The sequence below is a fragment of the Lampetra planeri genome, chromosome 2 (assembly GCF_965212315.1).
Source record: "Lampetra planeri chromosome 2, kcLamPlan1.2.h2, whole genome shotgun sequence".
Classification (NCBI taxonomy): domain Eukaryota; kingdom Metazoa; phylum Chordata; class Hyperoartia; order Petromyzontiformes; family Petromyzontidae; genus Lampetra; species Lampetra planeri.
Window position 1 is genome coordinate 11,066,690 of NC_136108.1, and position 15,732 is coordinate 11,082,421.

Genomic DNA, 15,732 nt, shown 5'->3' on the forward strand with positions numbered 1-15,732 from the left:
TGTAAAGGGCTGGTTGGTCAAATCTATAGCTTCCTTTACCTCCTCACCGTAGCCTTTATCATCAACCGAATCTGGCAAAAAAAAATACGTGGGATATAACATTTACCCGAAGCTAATTAATGATGGATGTGAAATCGCATTCCGGTTTAAATGCACGTCGGCTAAGTGTACCCCAACAATGACCGAACAAGGCCCTCGATTAAAGGTTTTACCAAGTGGTCACACAGTACATAAGGGCGACTCCACGCGTGGTCTCAATGTGTTGAATGCGTAAACGTTTTGCTTCATCCGATGGGGTTCGTGACACCCCAACAAATGTCATCGAACACTGTGTTAAACTTAACATCGATCGTCCGGTGGCCACATCTCAGAGCTTGGAATTTAAAAAAATAAGTACAGAAACGTGTCTGCCAGAACAGTGGAGCCGGCCTCCTACTCTCCAGCTCAGACATTCGCATGGCTCACACAGAAAAAAATCCCCCGTATAGCCTTAACAGACTGTAGGAGCAAGTGCTGTTAGCGAGCACCTATAAAGGCTGGCACGGCGGTGGGTGGCCAACACCACGCCCGGCCGCCTTTTTCTCTCTAGTGGCGATGTTTACACTACGCACCAGGTACTCATTTGAGGCTGAATCGACCTAGGGGAGGCCCAGGACCGGTTCAGATAGTCGTCACTGGGTGTTGGCCGTGAGCGGGAATCGAACTCGTGTCGCCAGGTATTGTAGCGCAGCGCGCTAACCGCTACACTACCGCTCACACAGACAGCCACACATACATACACACACCTTGGTCAAATATAAAACAAAGCTCATTTTTTGCCCACGTCACCAAGCTGGCTGCATGTATAAAGATGAATGAATGTTTGGTGGGCACATATTCCGTGTTGTTTGGGGGGTATACAGGCACTGCAATGTAACCTGAACAGTGGTGACTCCCCCTGCTGAATGTTGAGTCTTACCTTCTCAGCGTCAACATGGAGCCAAGTCCTTTCTCTTCCCTCTCATTGATCCATTGTGCATCACTCATTGCCAATGAGTCAAAACACTGCAACTGAAATACAGTATCCCAAGTCGTATACGAACAGTGGGACGTTTAATATATTTTTTAAAAATATATATCTTTATAGTTTTAATTCAGTTCCCCAAAGAACGTCAGTCTTGTTTTCTTTCTCGCTTGTGATTGTTGGCCGATAGGTTCACAGGTGACATGAATCAAATATCACCACCGATTCGTTTCATGCTAACTTCTAACAATGAATAGAATCACACAGTAGCATTATCTGGTAAGTGCGTTATTAATGCACACACGTGGCTATTTTGATTCTCGCAATTGATTTGTTTACTAATATGCAGAAAACTACTTTGTAAAACCAAAAGACTTCATCACAGCGAAAACGTGGTCCTGCCAGTGGCGACGAGATGCTACAAATCTGTGTCACTGACTAGAATAACGCTGCGAATCAGCCAAGAGTCTGTATATGGCACATATATAATTACCTGCTTTAAGCAAAAATGTAGCAAGCACCCACCCCATTTCACAGCTTCAAAAGAGCCTCTTGCATCCATCCATACGTCCATGGACTCCACACGTTCACATCTTGAAGGACGTGCGTAGCCCTACCAGCCCACACACAGCCTTAATGGCACTTCCAATGAATTTAGTATGTGCGCTCATAGCACATCAAGGACATAAAAACCGCTCCACGAGGCATGGCCTCTTCACCTTATACATTCATCCTCCTCTCCGAGTTCATCTTGCGCAGCTTGGCTGGCAGGTTGTCCACCGTCCTCGTCCCAAATGTGCTGTTAATCCTCTGCAGCTTGGGTGGCAGCTCCGCAATGGACTTGGCCGAGTCCGCGCCAGATCGAATCGCCTTGAAGGTTGTCCTCTGCTCCGTGTCCACCAGCTGGTCACCGTGGCTGCCGGGCACTGAGCTTATCCGCTGCAGCTTGAGGGGCAGGTCGCCCATGCTGCAGGTCTTCTCCGTTGTCATGGAGCTCATGCGCAGCAGCTTCTTGGGCAGGTCCTCCCGGCTCACATTCATCTTGCGTAGCTTGGCCGGCAGGGTGCTCAAGATGTCGTCGGAATTGTCCAGGCACTCGATCGAATGCTTGCTCTGGCCCAGGTTACTGCCGGAGGCCACGCTGCCCGTGATGCAGTTGTACGGCGGGCTGGAGAGAGGGCTGGAGGGCAGCTTGAGGGCATCCTCCAGCTCCCGCACGCTGTACGGCTGGGTGGGCACTTCGAACGTGGTGTGGAACTGTGAGTAGTCGACTCGGAAGAAGCCTTCTTCCAGCGAGATCACTGGCAGGAAGCGGTGGCCCCACATCACCTCGTCTTCGGTGTAAGATGTCCTGGCCTGGCACGTCATTCCTGTCACATCACAAAGAATGAAAAGATCACCCCGGCACAAACAGCGCCCGCCCCAACCCACTCGTTAGCGACAATACAGACTGTTGCGGGATTTAGGCTGGAACGACAGATGAGGGAGCTGTGTGGCTAAAGCAACCGCCTGATCGATTGACTTTGTCTCCCCAGTGCCTTTGTTGACACAACCGGATTAGGTATACTCATTTTAGACTGAGCTGACCTTAGGGAAGCACACGCTAGTTTCAAATATCACTTGATAACGAGAATCTTTGTGAACCACAATGCCACGAATCATCAGCCACGATCGAAACACTGCTGAATGAAGGTCTCCTCAGTCGTCACCACCCTTCATGGTCTTGCAATGCCACAATCCAAGTACTCTTGCAATGAGCTAAGATCATCGCTCCATCTCTGTGTTGGTCGTCCTCCAGGGTGTGTTCCCTCCTTTGTTATTCTAGTCCATCGAACATCAAACCCTTCTGATGACGTATGCTACCAATTCGGCATACGGTTCTTTACAGTCAATATGATGACTACATTTGCATTTATTCTCTGCTGCTCGGTGTGCTTCAAGCATCGATCCCCTTGTGCTTATTTGCGTACTTCCAGCTTATATATTTACTTTGTCGGCACTTTTTTCTCGTCAGGCACATTACCATGTTATTTTTTTTATTAAATTATTTTTTTAAAGCGCACTCTAACATGTCCAGCCTTTTCTATTTATTTTACCAATTTTATCCTGAGACCTTTGTGTCGGTATTAAAGTACAGTTTGACAAATAAGAATAGGTTTACTCTCCATGGCAACAAAACAGGTGTTAAGATGTTCAAACACCAAAAAGAAACCTTTTGCAAGGAATCATGCCTGCATTCACCGCAGTACTTGTGGTGAACATGCAAACAAACATGCTCTGATAACAAATGCATTTTCTTGGTTCTTTCGGTAAAGTCACGTAGAAGGGAAGTAATAAAATAATAAAAATAAAACATAATAAAATAATTCTCACAACGTTTCGGCCACAACGCAAGCAGCCGTCATCAGGTGAAGACCAGGTCTGTCGGGGAGACCTGAGGACGCCTGCTTGCGTTGTGGCCGAAACGTCGTGAGAATTATTTTATTATGTTTTATTTGTATTACTTTATTACTTCCCTTCTACGTGACTTTACCGAAAGAACCAAGAAGATGAATCCCTGCAGTCACGAAAGCTTTAAATCGAAACGTATGCATTGTCTTTGAAACTGTTTAGCCTGCAGCAGAGACAGCTTTCTTTATGGCCTAGTCTCACCAGTGTCAGAGCAGAAAATAACGCCAAAAGGTGACCAGTACAAAGACAATGCCACTATTAGAGCATGTATAGCTGCTCATCCCAAGCTAAAATGCTCTGATACATGTACCACCGCAAGTACGTGTGCTGAACGCAGACTTGATTCCTTGAAAAAGGCATCTATTTAGTGTTTGAACATCTTAAAACACCTGGTGTATTGCCAGAAAGGGTTAATTCTATTATTATTTTTCATGAATGTAATCCTGTTCAGCCTTATATAATTGCCTCTGTATAAATGTTTTTAAACTCATGTTCTTCAAACAATGCGGTGTTTTGTTGTTGCTTGGAGAACTTGGTATACGATTCTGTCAACGTCACGCATCATGGTTCTAGCTTGCCCGAGAAGGGCTCTGCTAATTATGACTCACCAATCATCAACATCCTTTTTGTTCAGTCATGCTCCATAATGTTTGTGCTGTTTTCTTATTCACTGTCCTCATTGTATTTCCAAGTATTTATTATTATTTATTTTGTTGGAAATGTCCATCCATTTTCATATCTCTGTTTTTCTCCAACAGGCTTTGGTGGTGTCAGATTACCTCTTCTGTCAGATGTTTTCGCTTTCCCCACACGTTAAGTGTACGGTGTGCATCACAGTGTTATTATGACATGACTGAAAGCGATTAAAGCCCTTTGTAATTTTGATTTGAATTTAAATGAATTCACCTGCCTCATTAACGATTTTTTTGTTGCCTGTTTTTAGCAGTCGAAGATTAGCTTTCATTTTAATCGGCATGTGATCACTTCCTGTGTTAAATTTGTTGACGATAGACACAACTCAGGATAGGCACAACTCAATCAAGTCAATTCGTGACTGCAAGGATTCACACTCCAACATAGCTTTCATGAACCCTCATTTACCCACCCAGCAGTATAACAAAAACAGTAATTGACCACTTCACAACTCCTCCTCCCCCGCTGCCCTTCCTGGCTCCTCCCCCCTTAACCACTATATAAGGTACAGATATTTTGCTGTGACGGTTTCACCTGAAGACGGAAGATTGTGTTGCCTCCGAAACGTCGTGATTTTTATTGTTTTATTTTTATTAATTTTTATTTCATTTTTTACCTACGTGACTTTACCGAAAGAACTAAGAGTATCAATCAAGTCAAGTTGATTTGTAATTGCTCCATTTCGCTCCTCCATTTCCATTCTATTTTTCCTTTTTTTAAGTTGATCATTATCTTCGTGTTCCTACTGGTTGAAAACCCTAATAGACATTCTCCTCTCATTCCTCACCCATATGATGCATTTACCAATCATTCTCTCATCTCTGCACACGCTTAACTTTGTATATATTTCATTGTATTTTGCCCTCATTTAGAAGTTAATTCATTCGTATGTTTCATCTCCTTCTACATCTTCAAGGCTTTTTGTTGTTGGGGCATGCATTTGTATTTCCTTGTAGTGGTTCAAGAGCGTCCATGATAGCTGGATTACTCTATGTGAAGTACTCTATCTTCGATTCCCAGACGGACCGAGAATCCCACTACCTGATCATTACCTGTCACCACCAACCAAACGATATGCACATGCACGGTCCAACATAGCTTTCATGAACCCTCATTGTCCCACATGCTTTCATGCAAGTGCACAACAGATGCTATCCCTACTTAAAAAGACAGTTACATATTCGTTAACATTATAATTTATGCTGAGAGTATGGTTATTAATAGTTTGTAATTGAGTTCAAAGTGACATAACATTCATATTACGATAACTGGGTTTTGCGTTTAGAAAATGTCCACTCGACCAACAACAATTAATATTCAAAGACTGTTCATAAAAAATTATATAACCGATGATGCCATCTTCAACACAATGTATTTTTAAATTTGAGATACATTATTTCAAATTTTATTTTAACTTATCAATTCTAGCGTTTGCTCGGCATGATATTTTATCATCTTTATTGGAAATGTTGGCGAAAATAATCCTCATGCAAATAGCCTTTCAACTAAATCACAATCAATTGTATATTAGGGTTTGCATAATAATAAACAGCTTTAATCTCATAAATTGGACAAATCATCACTGAGTCTCAAGACAATTTTTTCAAGAAAATCCTGCATTGGGAAGTTTGGCGATTTCAATCGAGTGTTTTGCATATAAGGGGAAACTGGAATACCCAGAAAAACCAACGATGCATGTGAGAGAATAACACTCACCATCGCCTGGCCAACTAGCAGCCTATCGGTTCTGGGGAGTACCACAAATCTGTGTGTGATACACTAACTAGATTAAAAGCATTATGTTGGATTGTCCAAAGGCTACAGCAGCTGTAAATATGCGCTCCATACCCGTGGTCTCGACTATGCCCTCCAGGATGACCACCACCTCAAACTGCTCCGTCTGAAGCGCCCGCTGTGACAGCTCATAGAAGGGGCTTCTGTCGTCGATCACGTGGCAGATGGTGAGTGGCGAGACGAGGAAGAGTTGATCGGCGCCTGTGCTGAAGCCCACGTCCAACTCCAGCTGGTCGAGTGGCAGGAACTCGCCTTCCCGCGTCTGTCGAGACTGCGGGCAACAATGATAACAACAACTAAAAATCCCCCCCACGCATATAGACTTTTGTATCGACTGGCGTGTAAAGTGCTGTGAGCGAACACCTATTAAGGGTGGCATGGCACATGTTGACCCAGGACTGGTTTATCCGTTACTTAGAAAAGATGTTTGCTATAGGCAGGAATTGCCAGGTTTGTCACGGAGTGAGCGTACCATTGTCCCACGACTCCCCGCATGCACATGCGCACTCAGAACCACACACCTCTTAATAATAAAAGCCCTTTACCTACGTTGAGTTTGATAATTCTCTCAAAAGGGCCTTACATGGTGATGTTTGGCCAATTCTATTGCACAGTCTATACATTTTAAATGATCTCAAAGAGGTAATGAGTTTCATTACCTGAGATTCATTACCTCTATTGCTAAGTTATTATGAGGTCTACGAACGTGTGGGTATTGAGCTTTGATGCTGACAATGGGCTGCCCTTGCCTTTGATTCACGTTTTTACAGCAGATATGTGCTCTGAGGTTTTTTCGGTGAAGTCACGTAGGTAAAAAAATTTAAATTAATAAAAGTAAAAAAAAAGTGTGCCGTTCCTGGCCCTTCCCCCCTCAACCATTATATATACGGGGTAGTATTTCTTGTGATCTCTCATTTACTTGATACAGCTGTCGTGGCTGTGACGGTTCCACCTGAAGACGGAGGCTTGTGTTGCTTCCGAAACGTCGTGAATTTTTTAATTTGTTTTATTTTACTTTTATTAATTTAAAAATGTTTACCTACGTGACTTTACCGAAAAAACCTAAGAGTATGAATCATTGCAGTCACGAAAGCTTCAAATCTAGAAGCAGATATGTGCTTCGGAAAAATCTCCGCCAAAATTACTGGGCAGTTACCGAGTATTGTCGACTGTCGACACCTTTATCTTTGATCCAAAGGCGAGATCCTTAATCGCATGGCGACAGATTTACAAGTATATATGTTTACATGCATGTTTATGTCCATAGTTCAGTCTCTTTCAAATCAGCATTTTGTACTATTATTTTCAAAGGAGACCTGGTGTTCATACTATTAATGGCAAGTTATTCTGGAATTCGGGGCTCTATTGAAATTATTTTAAATATTGGATTTTATACAAAATATGATTTTTGTGACAATTGACAACGTGAAATAAGTGTGCATGTCGTGCTTCTATAAATGCATGCACCACTAATATCCTTCTTGGATGCCACAAACGTAGAAACACTACCTAAATATATACAATTTTTTATACATCAATCATCGCCACATGGCCTTCTGCCAGTTTTTTTGCCGCATTGGTGTAATAAAAGCAATCACTGGACCAGTTTTCATAATCAGTGGCGATTAACATAGCTAGGTTTGCTGAAACCAATGTTGGGCATGTGTCAAATATTTACAGGCAAATACACCTTCTCTTTAGAAAGAGACCTTGTCAATAAACATCTGCATATAAACATCTGCCAGTGCACCAGCATTCGTTTAAGCAAACCTGACTCCATTGCTGAGACATTGACCGTCAAAAACCCGTGCAGAGTTTGCTTGTGTTAAAACAATGTTTTGAGAAGAAAAAAAACCTCACAGAAGGCCATATGATAGGATGCGAATTTTGTTTTAATGCTTTATAAAGATGGACAGAAATGGAAAAAAGCATTGTTTGCCTATGTATTTGGTTACTTATATTCTTCACAATGAGGCTGACGATGATATATTTTTTGCTGTAAATACAACCATGTCATATCGCTCAGTGCATTGATGCTTGCCAGATGTCAGCATTTTCTTTTCCGAGCGGAAATTCGAGGTGAAAAAAATGAAGTGTTTGCACCATTTGAGACTTCACAGAGCATTGGCATAGAATATTCCAATGTTGGTGGTATTAAAATAAATATATCATCCCTTCTATGCTTGTTAAATACAGCACAATAAAAACTGACCATTATCCTTACATACATCTCCGTCAAAATGAAATTATAAACATTATAATTACCGCATTGATTGCAGCTGAGGGTCTAAAGTGGACGATATACGCGCTCCATGCACTCACGATTAGCAGTTTATGGATTCTCCAACGTAAAGCTCCCTTTATGTATTCTAATGTTTGAGTAACATAAAGAGCTCTTAAAACAGCCAACATAACAGCACGTGAAGAATGTAATTTTTTCAACGACCAATTACATCAACTTCAAGGACAGTGCACATTATCAGAGTTTTGTTTTTTGTTTGCATTATGACTGCAGGTATTGTGGTCTATGCAAAGATGACTCCTTGTAAAAAGGTGTCAGTTTTGTTGCCAGATAGAAGGGTAAAAAAACAATTATCGACCAATTACATTTTTGGCCGCAAGCTGTTGAAAGGTGCAGTTAGAAACATCGCACCTATCCGAGGTCCCGGCTGGATTTTATGAGACAAGGAGCATCACGGTTAAAGCTGATAGCGTGTTTCATGCCACCACGTTGTCAGGTCCAATTCGGTGTAAATCTGCATGTGATTTTCCCACATCCCTTCAGGCAAATCCACGCAGGCGCTCAATTTATCATCGTGAGCATCCTTGTTTTTTTTTCTATTATCATCCATTGCATGCAATAAACGGAAGGCATATGATGTTACCTTAACCAAAACGGGTATGATTTACTTATTCTAAACAACCGTTTCTGACCTGAAAATAAACATTTCATTTTGAATGGGATGTCGGTTGTATTTCTGGAGATTGTTGCTGTAGGATGTTGTGCGAGATATGACCTAAGATGTATCACCGACAATTAAAATAAGACATTATTTCAAGCAGCCTTCGATGGCCGAGTCCCGTTACTTTGTGGCAATCTCAAATTAAAGTCTTGTGATTTTAAATTAATACCGATATATTGAATGCCCGTGTGACATTGAGCAGGAGGTGCGTTATCACGGCATGTATTCTATACTTGGTGTGTATTCTATACTTGGTGTGTACGGGCAGTGCTCGGGTTACGAACCTAGTTCGTTCCTGAGACCCGTTCGTAAGTCGAACGGTTTGTAAGTCGGAATACATTAATGCACTTTATTTAAATGCCCATACGGTCAGTGGTATGAAATGTGTTACGGTAAAAAAGGGAAGCATTGTTGAACTCATAATTAAGAAGAAATATTGGACATTTCTATGTAACGCTATAAAAATTGCTGTCTAGTAAATAAAACATGAAATAAAGTAACATAAATTGATAAAAAACATTTATTTTGACTTGAGTCCTAATGCTAGCTTGTGGTCGGAAGGGGGGCAATTCGTCACCACAATTGCACACACAGGGCACGCGTGCACACACAGGAGACAAAGACCCCCCGTATAGCCTTAACAGACTGTTGGGGCAAGTGCTGTTAGCGAGCACCTATGAAGGCCGGCACGGCACACGAGGAGTGGGTGGCCAGCACCACGCCCGGCCGCCTTTGTATCCCCAGTGGCGATGTTTACACACCGCACCAGGTACTCATTTGAGGCCGAGTCGATCTAGGGGAGGCCCAGGACCGGTTCAGATAATCGTCACCGGTGTTAGCCGTGAGCGCGAATCGAACCCGGGTCGCCAGGTTCGTAGCGCACCGCGCAAATCACGACACTACCGCTAAACTACACACAAACACCCACTCCCAGCGCGAGGCCGACTTATTTACACCTCGCGGAAGATCGCTCCTCTGAACAAAATAGTTCCGTGGTTCAGTTTTCAATTGCGAGTTCGCGTTTTAAGTCAACGTAATTTTTTGTATATTTCACGGAAGCTGGTTTGTAAGTAAGGGTGTTCATAAGTCGGGAGTTCGCAAGCCGAGGCCGGCTTGTATATTTAAATATTTGACCAACAATCTCTACATTACGGGAAGATGGAACCGAGTTTATAAATTCCCGTGTGTGCCACATGTGGGGCACCTGCTTCCTACGGCATCGTCGTCAGCTCCGGACCAAACTGCCGCAGTGCAATACTGGACCGCGTGAATGGACTATTTCTGGAGCGAATGGTAACTAACCGATGCCTGTTCTCATGATGTTGAGGCCATTACGGTTCAGTTACGCAGAGAGTGAGAGAGACCAAAACACGTATGTCACAGAAAATGCTACGGATAGACATTCAAACAACTCCCCCGTGTGGACAACGGATCATGCGCGCGTGTGTCGCGGCGCGTTCTGGAAATGATCCTTTGCGCTTCGGTGCGCGATTGCCGTCCAAGCAGCACTACAGAGCTGCTCAAATTGCGAGCAGGTCACCGAGATCACTTGACCTGCGCGCTGCACACCGCAGCGCGCGTCTAAATGGCACACCTACGGTTGCAATCCAAAACTTCCCGAAGTACTCGCGGGGGTTTCGAGAAACTCGCAGCCACTACAGCATGAAATGTTATTTGTGGTGGTGTACAATGCACGTGCGTAGTCGTCCACAACATTTCGATATACTGTATACTCTAATGCCAATTTTCTCAACCGTAGTAATTTCAAAATTCTAGCATCAATAGATCACTGGTATATTGCCAAATCTTTTTTTTTCAAATCTGCGAAATAATGATTTGCAAACCTCCACCATCTAATCGTTCGACACCAGCGTGCGCGTCTCCGCGCGCTCGCGCTGCGCACGAATGTTGATCATCAGGAGCGCGTTTTTCTGAAACTCTTTCAACGCGCAAACAACACAATTACGTAATGCGCAACCGTGCAATTCCACGTCTCATTGTATCGCGTGAACCTCGACATTCGGTTGCGGCGATGACCAAGTTTACCCAGGGACGTGCCGTGGTCCCAGTAAAAGTGAGCAGTATTGTTCCCTCTCGGATTTTCCCACCAGGAAAACGGTGCAGCTTCGCGGAAGAACACGATCTGGTGACAGCTCAGCAGCAGCAGCACCCACTACGGTGCATTACCCTTAGCCACCGATTTCCTGTAGTGACTCTAATCAATTGATGAACCACCTGCTCATGCCACCTGCAATCAAAAAAAAAACTCGGGCTGGAGCTCGCTACCACCCACCTTAGCTCGAGGCACCGCACGTGCCTGAAAGCACTCACGAGTAATTGGGGCGGTGAGGACCACGGGGGGTCGCGAGTTACCTTGATGAGCTTGCAGCGGATCTGCGCCGACACCATGTGGCTGTTGCGCAGGTTCCCGATGCGGAACATGAGGCAGAGCTGCCCGTCCCGCCGGGAGATGACGGCGCTCTGGCTGAACATGAGTGTCTCTGCGCGCTTCTTGGGCTGCGACATCTTGATGAACATGCAGCCGATGAGGAAGGCGTCCACGATGGAGCCCAGGATGGACTGGAAGAGAAATAGGATGATGCTCTCGGGACACTTGTCCGTGATGTAGCGGTATCCGTACCCGATCGTGGCCTCGGTCTCGATGAAGAAGAGGAAGGCCGACGGGAAGCTGTGCACGTTGGTGACACACGGCGTGTAGTTGCCATCGTGTGTCTTGTCCAGGTCCCCGCGTGAGTAGGCGATGAACCACCACATGGAGGCCATGAAGAGCCAGGCCACGGTGTAGGTGAGCACGAAGATGAACATATTCCAGCGCCACTTGAGGTCCACCAGCGTGGTGAAGAGGTCGGACAGGTAGCGGCTCGTGTCGCTGCCAATGCTGCCGTTCTGCACGTTGCAGTGGCCGTTCTTCTCCACGAAGCGCTGTCGCTTCCTCTTGGAATCCCTCTCGGAGTCGCCGGTGGCAGCGCCGACGCCGCTGGTGCTCACCACCTGGTAGTCTTCACCAAATTTTCGACGGAGAGCCGACATTCCTCGCGCGAACGTTGCGTCTCAGTCGATTAAATCGAGCTGCGGTGCGCGCTGAAACAGGGTCGCTTCTTCTTTGCATGTGAAAAAGCAAGGGCAGCCACGGACCTCGTCTCATTAATTGGAGTTGCGCATTACGCAACGTTCCATATGAGCGCTATCACCCGTCCCTGGCATTCTGGTCGCGGCATGACGATACCTTGACGACGCGAAAGTGAAAAGCATCGCACGTCGCAATCCCCCTCGTCTCCGGTTACGCAGCAGAGACGATCGCGATTGAGCAGCCGCGCGCTTCGTCGTCCGCGAAACGTCGCGCGGTGCCTCGGCCACGCATCAGCTCGCCACTGTGAATGGGGGTGGGAGGGGGGGTAGTGGTCGCGCGCGACTTGACGCCTCGGTCCCTCAAACAATACGGGCGCTGATGCGGGCTCCAGCAGAGCTCCCTCCTCTCTCACTCCCTCCCTCCCTCCCTTCTCGCCTCGGAGTCCTTAACAAGCTACGGCAAGTGAGCGCTCCCTCCTCCTCCTTCCCATTCCCCCGCTCCTCCTCCGAAGCACCTCCATACCCCCATGTTCTGTTCATAAATGCCGGGTTGCTATGGGTATAAAACTGGACTTTTTGTGTCGTGGGTTCTGTGGGGTTTTTTATTTATTTAAATAATCAGCCTGTTTTGTGCATAATTTTTACCCGTAATTTTCACAGTATTATTCTCAAACAAATAAAAAAATCTCGAAAAGGAAAAACGGGTGCCTCACTCACGGGGGGAGGGGGGGGGGGTGTACAGAAAAAAAAGGGGGATTTGCGATGGAAACAGCCGGAGCCAATGATTGTTGTGCAACGTTTTGCGGTGGAGTCGAGATGTGCGTGGCGTGCGCGCGCCGCCTGTTCGGTGTGCACCGCTCGGCGGGGAATCGAACCGTGACGCGAACCTTCGTGTCCCCATCGCGAGAAGCTTCTGCGGGGACCCACGTCCACCGGCTGTCACGCGGCATCGTTCGTGACCGCGAATGCAGAGATATTTTTTGACATTTTGCTTTGCATTGCAGCGATTGGTATTTTGCCCGAATGAACAATTGCACACTGTTTTGATGAGAGTTTAAAAAAATAATGAATGTTTAGTATGCGGCGTTGTTGTGGTGCATTAAATCTATACACCCCCATTAAAATGCAAGCGTCAATATTTGTTCCTGATACATTGATAACGCGATATTCCAGCAAAAGGTTATGCGCACGTGTCTGTATACATGGCGTGCGTAAACAAGCTTGTGTACAGATGTTCTATTTGGCAAGATTAATAGTTAGCGTGTATAGGTGCATTACAGAGTATCATTAGTGAGTAACTATCATCATCATTATCGCCGTCAGCCGTGCATTCTATCGACGGTAGCATAAAGAATTCATCGTGCTGGCGCCTCTGCTTTTCAAGTCGTATGCAACTGAAGTCAATATGATCCAACGTTCTCTGATAATGTCGCTCAATGTGCACGCTGATGGCCCCTGGAGTATTCTCTCTGTCATTCTGTCACCATTTGTTTTCATCAGCTGTCACTCCAGCCTCTCGCCCACATAAGCGCCATATTCTACCTGGGGACAGCGGCTCTTATAATTGGATCAGGATCATTTGACGGTCTTAGCTTGGTGTCTGTCCATGTTTCTTGATCTGCTGCGCCTTTCGTTCATTTCGAGTCTGAGAAATAAGCAAGCAACCTCCAAAAAAGATACGCAGGTGTTTGGCCATGCGCCGACATGGCACGCGAATGATAAGGGTTGGATACATGATTCATGCAATTTGGAAATGTCATTTTGCACGGTCACGGCAACGTTGTGAGCACCAAAACTGAAAAGGGAACGAAATGTGCGTTAAGGTCAGAGATTGCTGATTACGATCAGCGGGAGGTCCATTCCGAGTGGCTGGCTGGCTCGTTAGTTAAATAGGGTTAGGGTCAGGGGGAGGGCCAGTACCAGTGTTTGGTTGGCGTTGTATAGGGTTATTGTCAGTGTGAGGGTTAGTAATCGTGGCTGGCTGGCTCGTTAGTTATATAGGGTTAGGGTCAGGGGGGAGGGCAGTACCAGTGTTTGGTTGGCGTTGTATAGGGTTATTGTCAGTGTGAGGGTTAGTAATCGTGGCTGGCTGGCTCGTTAGTTATATAGGGTTAGGGTCAGGGGGGAGGGCAGTACCAGTGTTTGGTTGGCGTTGTATAGGGTTATTGTCAGTGTGAGGGTTAGTAATCGTGGCTGGTTGGCGAGTTAGTTGAAAAGGGGTACGGTCAGGGGGAGGGTTAGTACTGGTGGCTGGTTGACTCGCTAGTTGTATCAGGGTTACGGTCAGTGGGAATGGTAGCACGAGTGGATGGTTGACTGGTTAGCTGGTTGGATAGGGCAAGGGTCGATGGAAGGGTTAATGCTTGAGGCTAGTTGGCTATTTTGGATTCGGATAGGATCAGTGGGTGGGCTGTCTAGTGCTAATGGCGAGTTAGCTTGGTTTTTTCCCCCAGATGCCGGTGTGTGTGCTGTGTGCAGGTGGGAACTGTGGTAAGAGATGAGCCATGCTGTTCAAGCCCGGATTGCACGAACAATTGACCGTGGGATTCGTGCCTAACGCGTGTATGTTTTGCATTACTGTGTCTGCACGCATGCGTTAATTGTATTTTCCCCTCGTATAGTGCCGTATCAAGGGTACGCAATTCTGTGGCGTAATTCCTAGCACGTTGGACTTGTAATCCAGGTCACCAGAACGATTCCCCGGAGCGGCAGTTGGAACAAAAATGGGCACGCTTCTTAAATACCCACGCCTCTGTCCACGGAGCAGGATAAATGGATGCGCCACAGTTAATCGATCATCAGGTGGCGTGTGGTGGAGTAGGATGTGGGTACTGCCAACTCTTCCAAGACGGATGGCCTAGAGGGGGTTTCTGAAGAGCATCCTCTTGTCGTTATCGTGGTAGCCTTATTCCGCCAGCAGCGATCTGCGCAATACATTGCAGAGCTGTGCCATTACCTTTCCAGCGGTCTAATTGGCGTCGTTCAAGCCCTGCCAGCGGAGTGCTCACGAGCGGGTTGATGACACCACTGTTCATCGCGGCATCATCAAGCTCCGTCATTCTATATTGTGTCATGGGGAAACAGAACAGCGGTCACCTTTGCTTGCGTTCCAACTAAATGGTCATCCTCACATCGGCTTTTGGCGAACCATCGAACAAAGACGGGCACTGCATCGCGCGCTTTCAGGTGCCCTTCTGCGGCCGTCTGGAACGCTCTTCCTTCCGATATTTCAATGCGAATCGAGCTATGCGCTTTTAAATCTGGATTGAAAACTATTTTCTTGAGAACTGCGTTTTTCTGTTTAGTTTGTTGTCCTTGGCTACGTATGATGCGAAAGAAGTTCAACACACACACACACATACGTACGTACATACATACCGCGTGCAATTAAGCAGGAACCCGGGCGATGAAACCCCTTATTCCAATCACCATAAGCTATACCCGCAGCAAATTTCCAACAAATGTGTTGCAATACAATCGCATGTTTAACGTAATGGCGGCACGCTGACGTCTTCTTAACGCGTGTTCTCCACCACATTCGTAATTTTTCACTGCCCTAAAGGGATTTTATTTTACGTTTCGGGAAATGGTCCTTTTTATAGCAGAGAGATGGAGAAGGCTGCGTTCGAAATCTATCTGTCGTGAAAAAGGGTCTCAATGCTTGAGATCGTTGCCATTTTCCCCTTTTAGTGAGCAGCGTTATCGACGAATGTGTTGAGTTTTTTTGTGATTTGTGCA

General features: G+C 45.7%; 1 protein-coding gene across 2 annotated transcripts; it reads right to left on the minus strand.

The window, feature by feature from the left end:
- Positions 1–502: 502 nt before the first annotated feature.
- On the minus strand, positions 503–12,024 carry KCNJ3 (potassium inwardly rectifying channel subfamily J member 3). Of its 2 annotated transcripts, XM_078615424.1 has the most exons (4): positions 11,278–12,024; positions 5,996–6,212; positions 2,166–2,373; positions 503–2,114 (listed from the first exon to the last, which is right to left on the minus strand). In XM_078615424.1, exons 1-4 carry the CDS (start codon positions 11,953–11,955, stop codon positions 1,724–1,726), a joined length of 1,494 nt encoding a protein of 497 aa, XP_078471550.1. In that variant the 5' UTR covers positions 11,956–12,024; the 3' UTR covers positions 503–1,723. The 2 variants fall into 2 exon arrangements, with proteins under 2 accessions (XP_078471550.1, XP_078471541.1); XM_078615415.1 differs by having other exon boundaries at positions 503–2,373.
- Positions 12,025–15,732: the final 3,708 nt, after the last annotated feature.

Excerpts from the sequence above, each read along its gene's own strand:
- KCNJ3 (XM_078615415.1), bottom strand. The coding sequence starts at position 11,955 with ATGTCGGCTCTCCGTCGAAAATTTGGTGAAGACTACCAGGTGGTGAGC. Across the intron at positions 6,213-11,277 it reads TCCGCTGCAAGCTCATCAAG|TCTCGACAGACGCGGGAAGG; the intron begins GTAACTCGCGAC and ends TGTTGCCCGCAG. Across the intron at positions 2,374-5,995 it reads GGGCATAGTCGAGACCACGG|GAATGACGTGCCAGGCCAGG; the intron begins GTATGGAGCGCA and ends GTGATGTGACAG.